Source organism: Aphis gossypii, chromosome 1, assembly GCF_020184175.1.
Source record: "Aphis gossypii isolate Hap1 chromosome 1, ASM2018417v2, whole genome shotgun sequence".
Classification (NCBI taxonomy): Eukaryota; Metazoa; Arthropoda; class Insecta; order Hemiptera; family Aphididae; genus Aphis; species Aphis gossypii.
Window position 1 is genome coordinate 35,198,377 of NC_065530.1, and position 12,795 is coordinate 35,211,171.

Here is a 12,795-nt window from a genome sequence, read left to right on the forward strand (position 1 = left end):
TTATTTATTGGACAGAAAAACACTGTTAAAATATTGGTAACGATTTTATTTTGTTGAGTTGTAATAGTGTTTTACACATAACACATGTCGAAGAACATATAGTACATAAATACATATTTAAAATTTATTTTTAATATTAATATAGTGTGAAGTGTTTGAGGGTCTGGAATTTTTTACAATTTGTAAGCCATCCAAAAAATTGACCTATTTGCACTTACTGAATGTGCATTTTGCCTACAAATAAGGAGTGCATATAGTCAAAATGAAATAGACTAATTTTATTATTATTAAATGCAGATTCATTTCTAAAACGTCTAAAAAACCTTTTAACAAAAGTCCTATTATTAGTAAAATGTAGAAGATCATTAAATAAGAAAGTTTTGAATCATAGTTTACCTAAGCTATACCGGTATCATGTAGGTACGGATATATTATATAGGTAGGTATACTAGGTATATAAGTATATTGTACTAGGTATTTTTTTAGTTTTAAGGTATTTACAAATAAATATTTTGCAGAGAATAATTAAATTTAATAGATTTTTTTAAGGAAGTAATTATGAAGCATTACTTATTAAAAAAAATATATATTCAACTTTAAGTGCAGATTATTTTTTTGATACTTTTTATAAATATTATTTAAATCAAACTGTAGTTTAATAGCATCTAACATTTTAGTAAATGTTTGCATCATCAACTAACAATTACATATATTCAATTGTGAAATCGGAAAATTGTTAATAAATAGACAAGACATTGAAGAAGTTAAATTATGTACACTGTAGAGTATACTATTGCAATACAAGTTTCCTCATACTTTGTTCTTATTGCCATAAATATATTTCGAAAATACCTACGCAACATTTTTTTATAAATATTTGAGTTTTAAATATTAAAAAAATTAAATAGATTATAGTATTGTTTATAGAATAGACTATAGAGTCTATACTCTATAATATGGTCTGTTTTATAATCAGTGGTTATATAGGCCTATAATAGGTCAGATTATGAAAAAAAAAGTAACGATCTTAGAGATTACTTATTTTGTTGCAATTCAATTAATATTATTATTTGTGAAGAGTGAGGCCTTAAAACTTTTTACTAGGTATGACAGTATATACGTATAATTATTTACCTCACAGAATTAAAATTAAAAACTGCTCTACATTAGTAGATTATTATATTTTATATTGTACGGCAGGGCTTAAAATTAGGGTATTTTGCTACTGCATACCTATAAGTCCATACTCCACAATATGTTTAAATAATAAACATAGACTTAGTAGTACCTACACATGTCATACATAACTTCGTAGCATAATTTATTGTTTTTGGTATTTATTAATAATAATTAATTATAATAAATACAATCTAAGACACTCTTCTATAAAAGTCCTTGATATTTGATACCTATATAACTAAGCATTTTAAAATTAAAAACAAAATAATTTCGGTTAAAGTACAAAAAGTAATGTACACTTTTAAATTTGCTACTGCACATAGTGTGTGCTACTGCACACAATTTTAGGCCCTGTACGGCTGTACGTACAGTATTTGCTCAGAAATCTATGCTAGATAGTATAGAAGTTAATGATTATTTGCATCTATAACTAATATTATGTAGGTAGGTATTTTAGGTATTTTTATCCGTACACTTCTTATAATATCGTGGAAATTGATAAACGACATAATGACGTCATGGTAAATGCGACATTTTACCTACAATAAGATCCACGATTTATGCGTGCACGGTGCATCGTCGTAAACGTTATCACTTCCTTATCAGCGCAGTCCTTCAAACGTCGATGATAAAATATATTAAAAAATATCATTTTATTATGAAGGTGTAATATTATATTATACCGAAACGAGTGACGAAGCCAGTCAAACCTCAGACGACGACTACGATAGAACACGATGAATAATATATTATGATAATAGGTACAATGCATATCATTAGTAACGATTATCTTGTGATTTCAGAGGCGTGTGCGCTTCGCTGGTAAACAAAATATTAAATAATATGTTCGACTCGTCTTTGGGTAAACGATCATTTGCATTTGGTTTGTGTTTCCGTCGGCATATTTATCAGTTGATGACGGCTCCACCGCCACCGCCGTCGTTCACGTTGCCGAGGCCGTTGAATCGCGACACGCATGTTTCTGTTCAACTGCCGTCCCTTGATGTCATGTATGACTGATGTCACCAAATCGACGTACCTGTCATCCGGTAAAAGTAAGTAAAACTGTCGTCGATCACTAAGTCCGGATAGCCCATAGGGTCTTTTAGTGCGTACGGTGTTCCGATCAAACACCAACACCTTTTATTATATAATAATCGTAATCTAATCACTCTTTCGTGTTTGTTCCTAATCATCACGCACTTCACACAGTGGTCAAAAATTTTTTTTTAAAAAAGGTGGTTAAAATTATTTTTCTATAAAACTAAAGCAATTAGGTACTAAGTGAATAAAGAATTAAACGGCACACGAATAACTTAAATATTTTAAAAATGTTAATTTTTTCATACCAGCATAATCGATATTTTTCAGTAAAATATTTCATTTATATTTGAAGTTGATGTCTTTAATTTTATTAAATAATTTAATGAGTATTCTTTACTCTGAGCAAGTTTTGGTGTAAAACAATACCTATTATAGTTGTGGTTACCAAAGATACTTTTCTTCATTATTGCACTTGATATAATGTTATCTGTATGATTGCCGAATTAAATTTTATATTAAAAAACTGTGTACAAATATTTTAGAAAGATACAATTTTTATTTATTTTTTGAACACACCCGCTTATTTGTTTCCTTCACACACACTTATTACTAATAAAATTGTTTTTTTATTAATTAACTTTATTGTTTCATTTTTCATAACAAATTATTAATTCAGTCATAATCAAGTATCTAATCCTCAATAGCTGTATCACAGAATAGGTTAAATAACTATGACTAAGTGAAAAATCACTAGAAACTAAAAATAAAAACTAAAGATTTTAGAGGAAATCGTAAGGACATTGTAGATGAATTATCTTGAATAAGATGTAATATTATCTTCAGATATTATATTGTATAATAGTTAATGAAGTGGAGAAAAAAAAACTAAAACTTTAGTCTGTTAAAGATAAAAACAATGAGGAAAACATTAATGGCAGTAATGAAGATTAAAGCCTAATTGAAAAAGACAAAAGTTGTGATAGTAATAATTAATATTTTATTTGTATTTTTTATTTTTATATTCATAATTGACTTTGGAAAATTAGACTAATAATATTTTTTTATTGAATAATTAAACAAATTATAAAATTAAAAACTATCTAAATAATTTAAAAATATTGAAACTATCTGAATTAATTTTAAATTCTATACAGATAATCTAGGAATTTCAAACTTATTATAAAATTGTTATTATGATAATATTTAGTGTGTTTTTTTAGCTATACCTAAGTAATTCAATCAGTTAAATGTTGTTCAGTATCTAATTTCGATAATATTTATAAAATTATCATTATCTTTATATACATTAAAAAACAGGTATTTTATATGTAACCAAGTTTCTGATACTATTGAATATTTTTACAATTTTTTTTTTTTACAGAGATGTTCCAAATACTTACATGGAGACAGTCGTTTTTTTAAATTTTTGTTTGTGATGAGGAGGGTAGGGGAAGTTTTTTTATTTAATTGTAATAATATTTGGCATGGTATTTGAATTATAATTTTATAATTTTTTTTTTTACAAAGTTATCAAATTATAAAAATTATAGTAAATATTATATAATAGTTATAATTTAGTTCAAAATTGCACATGGGTAAAACCTATTCTGCCTTTTCATATATTTATTCATTTAGCTGTATATAAAAAACAATCAATAATATACTTGTTTATTTTTATCTGTAAGTGATTTAAATTTTGGACTGTAACATCTAATTAGATACCTTACATCAAATGGTAAATTAAATACATATTGTTATTTGTTGTACAATTTACTAAGTTAATAAAATTTATTATGTAAGTGATCAATTAAAACTGTCTACTTTTATCATTTGTCCACTTGACCCAATTTAACCTTTTTAGGGCTTTTGAAATTAATCTTGTTAAGCTAATTTTTTAAAATTAATATTAAACTATCTAATTTTTACTTTAAACTCTGTATGCAATGTCTTGAAATTTTTGTTGTTTTGAATATTTTTCCGATCAAATATTTATAATATATTTCTCTTATTAATAATAAAATTGTTTTATTTTAGATAATGGTATTGTCAAGTCATCCCAGTATTCAACTAAAGTAAAACATCAAAATGGAACTATTTGTAATGGTCACCTAAAACTTAAACCATGGAAAAAGAACCTTTATTCCAACGAAGGTTATCCAGATAATTATACCGATAAGTCTTTCCTAGAAGAATTGAGAAAAAATCTTCATGTAAGAAAACTTACACTTCTAGAAGCAATCCTCGGAGCTGGTTTAATTACACAAAGATTATGCATAGTGGTAATTTTTGCATTATCTTTTTATGCTCTGAATTGCAATTTGATTTCTCCACTATTATTGTTAATTTCCACTACAAGTTTTAGTTTTATTGTTTACCTTTTGCTTTATGAAAATTGCAAGACAATTCCATTATGGTTGATGAAGTCTGCGTGTGCATTTGTCGTATCTGGTTATATTTTATCACCTGTGTTGAAAACATTGACTGAAACCATAAGCACAGATACCATATATGCCACAACTACGGTTATGATGTGTGTACATCTTGTATTTTTTGACTATGGGTTTCTGCAGTTATAGTTTCAACATCGCTGTCATTAAATGCTGCTTTATTCGGTTCAATTTGTTTGTGCTCAAGACTACAAACAGCTTTCCACGTATTTGTGTTTATCACAATAGCAGTACAGTGTTTTGCTGTATCACCAATACTTCTATCGCCGATCAAATCTTCCATTACCATGTTATTGTCATTTGTAACTGTTACGTTTGTATTATGTATAAGGGTGTCATCATTAATGAGTGGACTATTTATCCTAACTGTTTTGTTCATTAATCTGATGTGCCCATACTATTTTGTTAAATGGCATTCGTTCAAAGACAACATTTATGGACCATGGGATGAAGCTATTGTGCAAGATATTAAAATAAAAGATTTTCATGTAGACTGAAAAGTGATGAGGGTTCTCTAATTAAATACTGTTTAAGGATGTGTGTTATCGACAACCAGTAACTATTATCTTGGTTTTCCACAAAGTTACCATTCTTCTATTATGTATTAAGTATAAGTAATTTATTATCAATTGAAACCAAATTGTTTTGGTTAATTCCTTAATGGCACTCTAGTGGTTGTATTAAACTATAAATTATATTAAAATTAAAAGCATTGCATATTATAGTTCATTTTTTTAAAAGTTTGTTATTTTATTTTAATAGTAAAATGAGTTGAACATTTTAATTTTAGTTATTATATATATATGAGATATCATCTATGTGTTACGCTAACTGAATTTTAATATTTTTTCACTATATTGTTAAGAATTATCCCACCAGTATATAATTCTAGAATTATTAAATATTTTATTATCAATTAACATGCTGTTCTTTTTAAATATTTTATTTCATGGTGTTACCAACTCTTATAGTTTCATGTAAATGGCCAAATAATATTGTCATACTCTTAAAATGTGTTAATTGTGTTATAATATTTTTAATAAAGATTGAATTTGTAAAAATAACAATTAGACATTTAAAAAACTATCAATTTTACTTTTAATAAATTTTGTGTAGTAAAATTACTACTTAATTCAGAGTTATAAACATCAAATTACAGTAGGTACTTAGTTCATTGTTCACTGGGATTAGTATTATGTATAACTGTGTGGGGTTTTACTTTAAAATTTTGATAAATCATGAATTTTCTAAATTTACTAATATTTTTACATTTTTCAAATGTTTATACAATCCCATTTCAGAAGTATCAGTAATTTTTTGAAGTTTCATAAATCAATTTTTTACACATTCCATTCTTTGGTACATTTCTTTGGTACATTCTTAAGTTACAATTATTATTTTTGGAAGCTTTAATTTTAAAATGAATGTAATATTATTTTTATTAAAATGTCTACTATGTAATGGTAAAAAATAACTCTTATATTTTCAAATAGTAATACAATTAAAATATAATGTATTATTATTTCATACACTTAACAATTATTATAAATGGCAAAACTAGTTGAATAATTGCTATGTACTAATTTATTTAATATCATGGGCAAAATTAACATTATTTGAATTCATTTGATTTGGTTATAGCACATTTAAGTTATATGTATGTGTTTTATTTTAATCACTTTAACTATAATATTCTTAAGAAAATATTCTAAGTACAAAGACATCAAAATATTTAAATTGAATGTATATTATAATACAGACGTGTCTTACTAAAATAATTATTTGAATAGATTCTAAAAAACAAGTATTATTTTAAATGTTTTTTGTAGATAATATATCCTTTAATTTTGTGAAAAAAATGTAATGTAGAGTTTAAGAATTTTAACAGTACTAATTGTTATTGATTTCTTGACCATCTGTGATGTATCTTTTATTCATACGATCTCTGCACAAATATTGCTCATGTTCATCCACTGAAATACAGCGGAAATTATGTTATACAATAATAACAATATATTATACACATAGGTATAATACAAAATACTCTTTTAACTTGGATTAATTCAGTTTTTTGACTAAGTGAACATTATATAAATAAGTTGTTCAAATCTTTAAATTTTAAATTTAAGGAGTCAATATCACACAGATTTGTTCCAAATGCAACACTGGATTGCCAATGAAATAATAATAAATCATAAAAATAGTTGTATAACTATGAAAATAAATGTGTACTTTCTGTATCTCATTGTTTCACTTTGCTAATTTAAGTATATATTATATTAATAATAATTATGTATAATATTATGATATTATTTATTGTAATTTTTTTTAACGTAAGACAATCATTATTCAAAATATATTAACAATTTTGAAAATATTATTTTTTAATTAGGTACTTATAATAAATGATAAGTATTACAAAACAATTATATTTTTTACTATTTTTAATCTTGATTATTTTTTTAGTCTTTTCTAAACGTCTGTATGATTAATACATTTATTTTTAATTTCATATTGCAAAGCTGAATATTTTTTGAATAATTTTTATACATACAGATTGAATTTAAAGCAAGCAGTTAATTAATAATTATACTTATAACTAGTTATAAGTATTGACATTTTAAATGAATGAAATACTGGAATAATATTTTGTAGGACAATCTTGGGCACTTTATTCAGTTAATCAACATTTTTTTCATTCATCAGATAACTAACATAAATATTCTGTTTAGGAATATGAAATTAAGTAAACACGTAATTTTTTTGTTTACAAAATAATTATTTTAAAATAATTTAGTTAAAACGTTAATAGGTACGTAATTTTAGAAATAATGAGTGTCTTACGTTAAAATAAGTTAACTTAGTATGTACTATCTAATAAGTATTTTTATTTGAATTGAGTGTTAGAATTCAAAAATGTAATAGGTAATTAATTATTAAAATTATTGATAATAGTTTATAGCTCTGTTTGGGTGGAAATGTTTTAGTTAAAGAGTAGATACCTAAGTCGCGACACTAAACCATGGCCTACGATTTATACGCCTTGTTTGTTTCAATAAATTTGATCGAATACTTTCATACGCGATATTCTACCAAATAATTGGGATACCGTAATAAATACCTACAGCACACGCACATCACCGCAAGTGTGCAGGGTTATTTCTCCAAAATCAGTACCTAATAATATAATATTTGATTTTATAAGATAGGTATGCGTAAACAGTAGATATTTGCATAATCTCTTTGGTAGGTAGGTAATAGTTATAAATAAATCTATTCATTATTGTTTTTAAAAAATAATACAAAATGTTTAATAACGATTTGTTCTTTTTGATTATCTACGTGCATATAATTAATAATTATTTGTAATTTTTTTGTTTTTTTTTTCGTTTTGTCGTTTTTGATGTCTATTATCTATATTTGAGTTCTAGCACTTCTATTGTTTAACTATAGGTACATGTATATATAAAAATACAGTCGAACTTCGATAACTTATCAATGTAAGGCCCGGGCCAAGGCATTCCTTCGAGTTACCGAAAAGTCGACTTATAGAGGTTCGAATTATCGAGATTCCACTGTATTATTATTTATTACCGTATAATAATATTATGCACACTGTAACACGCCATTCGCAATTTTATTATTTCACGACCACAGCTTAGGTAATACCACCGAATATACATTTATGATACCACCTAATCGTACCTACCTATATACCTATCATTACTCGTAAAATAGGTATGTTGTTAATGTATATAATATGTTTTAGTCATTTTTTTTTTTTTTGTATAAAGTTTTGTATTTTCGTTTATCTATTACGAACATCACGTGATATTTAATATAAGACGCACATAATATTATAGGTACACGCTTTTATTGTTATAATAATTATAATATCATATTGTGTGCACGTCCGTGCGAACACTCGTGTAAACGCTCTTCAGTCACCGTGTTTGACCAAAATCTCAATCCGGTTTATCCATCAAATACAATAATAGTACACGTAGTATTATGATGGGATTAAGCATTATAATCTATGACTAATCATAAGTTCTCCTGAATAATTAATCTATTGGTAATATTATTATGTTTTTTTTTTTTTTTAACTATTATTGATTCGGCTTAACTCGGTTTTTATTTCGGAGCCGAAGAATTTATATACAATGTTTGTTAAATGTATAACTGCCTATTAATTTATAAATAAATTGTTGCAAAATAAATATATTAATACAATATAATTATCTGACGTTTTAGTTATTTTTGATTTGGTACCTACCTTATTACATGATCTGTACGCATTTTTGTATTCTTTATGATTCACAGGACAATAGTGTTGTTTTTTTTTTAGAGTACTTAATAAATCTTTAATCAAAATGTAGGTAGGCGTTGCGTATTATTAGCATAGCTTGGTGTAAAACCCAATGAATTATAGTTAATATCTCTATTACGCCCATCAACGAATGATCATTTAGAAGATATTCGAAGATCGCTGAAAAATTGGGTGCTGGTTCTGACTCTACAGATTTAGCTGTTCTACACTCAACGTTTGATACGGGAATATGGTGATGGTGATAATGGATCAGACAGAAAGAAGCAAGGAGTGTGTAACCGACTGGCAGGGTCCCGGACTTGGGGGAGTCTGATAGACCTCGAGTACAGGGGCCCGGCTACCTTGGGGCCTACCTTGTGGGTTCGTTGAAATTTATTTTTAATTTTTGAAATTTTTGTAGAAATACTTACTGTATATTAAATATTATTGTAAAATAACATTTTATGAAATATATATATTTATAGTCATTGATTAATGATAGTAAATTTGATATATTATAATTTGACATAAATGGTTCATTGATTACGCTGAGCTCAAAGCCTGCAAAATATAATTTCAACTTAAAAAAAAAATATTAAATATAAATTAAAATATACTTGTTTTTTTAATTGAGATAATATTGTAATAAAAAAATGGAAAAGACATCATTAATTTTGAAATGCTTATGAATTTTGATTTTTTATAATTTGCCAGCTGACACAACATATATTGTCCTGTCTTAACGATGAATATTGAATTTGAATTGGTATAATTAAAAAACAAATATTATTCCAAAAATTATTATATATAGATGGTAAATTGTATTTTTGCAAGTTTAATAAAGGACAAAGACTCGGACAAACGTTTATTACAGGGGTCCGAAATTGTATGTGGGGGCCCTGCCGTTATTTTTATGTTCATTGACGCGATCGAAAAACACTTCTATCGATATTAAAACGTGAATGCTAAGCAGGAACAGAAATTCATTCTGATGAATGGGCTGCATATAGGTTTCTCACAATCGTAGGTTTTGTACATAAGACGGTAAATCACCAGATGTAGAGCGCATAACGTATGTAGAGTGCATACCAAACTAGAAACTTGATTGTAGAGCGCATACCGAACTAGCACCAAAAATTGTTAAAATTAACTTCCTATACCTGTTATACAAAAAAAAATTTTAAAAAATTAAAACACAAAACATACATTATTACCGTATTGTATCAAAATACTCTCCAAAATTTACCACTGGGGCCCAAGCCCTCCTGACCCCCCTAAATACGTTACTGGATACAACATACCAAATTTTCGTTCAGGAGAATCAAGTTTATGCTGTTAGCTTTAATAGTAGAACAAATTTATCTAATATTGAACTTGAAGGTAATAATATTATCTAGGGTATCTCATACACTTTTATTGATACTTTATAATTTTTAAGTGAGTTAGGTACAGTTATGTAAAATATTTAAACTATAAAATGCCCTAACTCACTTCAAAATTAAAATATCAATAAATGCCTATGGCATGACCTAAATAATATTCTTACCTTTAAGTTTGATTACAGGTGAACTTATTCTATTATTAAAACTAACAGCATAAAATTGATTTCACTGAACCAAAATTTGTTGTGTTGCATACTTGCATGTATGTAAGACGGAGACAACACATGCGAGTATGGCGTCCTACATATTTAGTTAGGTAAATATGATAATTAAAGCTTTTAATGTTATTATTGAATAAAATATTTACCCATAAGAATAATTAATATTATCGAGTAGCATTACAAATGTATTTATAAATATCTTCATTTAGAACAAAATATATATAACTCTAAGTAACTTATGCTTTATATTTGTGTTGAAAAAAATATTAAGTTTTTGATTTCCTAACCAGCAAGACTGAATCTAGTACTTCACAAGATAAAAAAATATTTTATGATAACAATTTTTAATTTTCTTTATATTTATATTAATTTACATTGATGTTTAGGATGTAGGACAATGCTATTTAATTATTTTCAGGATAATTCAGAACTGTCATCTCGGTACAGTCTAATTGGAACCAAATTTAAAATGCAATTTAGTTTGGGTAATTGTTATTCATACCAGCTGAAGTCCATAATCCTAAACTTCCAAATCCTGTGATGAGTTTAGTTGAATCTTTTTCCACTCAATACTATGAGCGTCATGATAATCAAGTGTCCAGACAAATGGTTTCAGAAGCTTACCATGAAAATGCCACGGTTACATTATTCAGCAGCTTATTATTTAAAAAGTTGGTATATTATTTATTAAACAAAATTCTATTAAATAGTTAAATAATTTTAATTGTGTTTAATTTTAGTGTCGACGATAGTTTATCACAGTATCTACCTGAAAGTAAAAATTTTTTAAAAACTGACAGCCACAAACATGAAAAACGTCGTTATTTACACAAAGGCAAAGAAAACATAATTAACTTTCTGGACAAATCACCTAAATCCAAGCATGACCATGGCTCACTCATAGTTGATGTTCCATTGGCAAATGTGAGTATCTTATTTTTCAATGCTCATTTATAATTATTCTAGTATTTTTTTTTCTAGGCTGCAATGGTTCAGATTGTATTAAATGGTGTGTTTGCTGAAGACTTAAAAGAAACTAACGATAGGCATGTATTTTGATCATTCTCTAGAAAATTCTGTATAGTGCCGGTTGGAAGAGGTTGGAGTATAATTAGCGATATGCTGTTTATAACAACTGTCACCGAAGAGTTATTATTAGACATTTAATTTTTTGTTTGATTCCTATTTTAAGTTTATCAAGTGATATAGTTTTATCATAAGCCACCCATTATTATTAAATTTATTAATCTTTATTAAAATGGTTTTCTTGCATCATTTAAGTCAAAATAACAATTTTTATTAATATAATATGTAGATATATATATATATATTTTTTTTTTTTTTTTGAACATAAACATTTTTGAAGAATATTCTTAAAAGTATTTTATAAAACAATAAATTCTGAAATAACGTGTACTCCCCTGCTAGATTTTCCGATTCCCCAATATCTTATATTATACTTACAATTCGGGGAAGGGAGGATTGGAGTCTGAACCTCCTTAGCTAAGATATTGCTCTCCTGCAAAGAAAACCTGCGCACGCTTATGTCTATTATTAATTTATATTATTTTACTTATCTTATTACCACGGTGTACTTGATCTTATTCTCGAATCAAGTGTGTGATCTCAAATAACAAGTGTACTCAACACTACTTACTGGTTACTGACATTTTAAAGTAGTAATAATATGGCATAATTATATATTATTATAATAATTAAATACTTAAAATATAATAAATTTACGAAAATTTACAAACTATAAGTATTTTAAAGTAAAACGTTTATAGCTTAAGTTTGAAAATGCAATCTATTTATTTATTTAGATAGAATTTAAAAATTTAATTTAATATAAGATAATTTACAATTTTTTTTATGAAAAATCAGTTTAATTATTGTAGAAAATCAAGTGATCAGCTCTAAATAACGACATGTTTTTTATTCTTTGAATAATATCATAAATTCTTAAAATATTGTGTATTGCCATAGATACGATATATGTATATGTATGACGTGTACACCATGTCACCACTATAATATTTTATTTATGATCACAGTCCACAGATATATGTGTGATTATATATATATATATAAATATACATAGAGCCATTCCTATTTATAAATAGATTGATAAATTAAAATTTTGTCCCCCCTTTGAGAATTTTCCTATGGGCGCCCTTGGCATATATTACTAGGTAACTATATAAGGATTATTT

At 26.2% G+C, this 12,795-nt stretch overlaps 2 protein-coding genes across 2 annotated transcripts; both read left to right on the plus strand.

Moving 5' to 3' along the window:
• The first annotated feature begins 1,784 nt into the window (after positions 1-1,784).
• Positions 1,785-8,908, plus strand: LOC114130902 (phosphatidylinositol N-acetylglucosaminyltransferase subunit C). The gene is given in 3 exon segments (XM_027995976.2): positions 1,785-2,234; positions 4,258-4,785; positions 4,788-8,908. Coding segments are annotated over 3 exon segments (987 nt in total). The 5' UTR covers positions 1,785-2,155; the 3' UTR covers positions 5,168-8,908.
• A 1,783-nt stretch (positions 8,909-10,691) lies between these two features.
• LOC126548939 (nuclear RNA export factor 1-like) lies at positions 10,692-12,494 on the plus strand. The gene is made up of 3 exons (XM_050197056.1): positions 10,692-11,253; positions 11,323-11,506; positions 11,564-12,494. Exons 1-3 carry the CDS (start codon positions 11,123-11,125, stop codon positions 11,639-11,641), a joined length of 393 nt encoding a protein of 130 aa, XP_050053013.1. The 5' UTR covers positions 10,692-11,122; the 3' UTR covers positions 11,642-12,494.
• Positions 12,495-12,795: the final 301 nt, after the last annotated feature.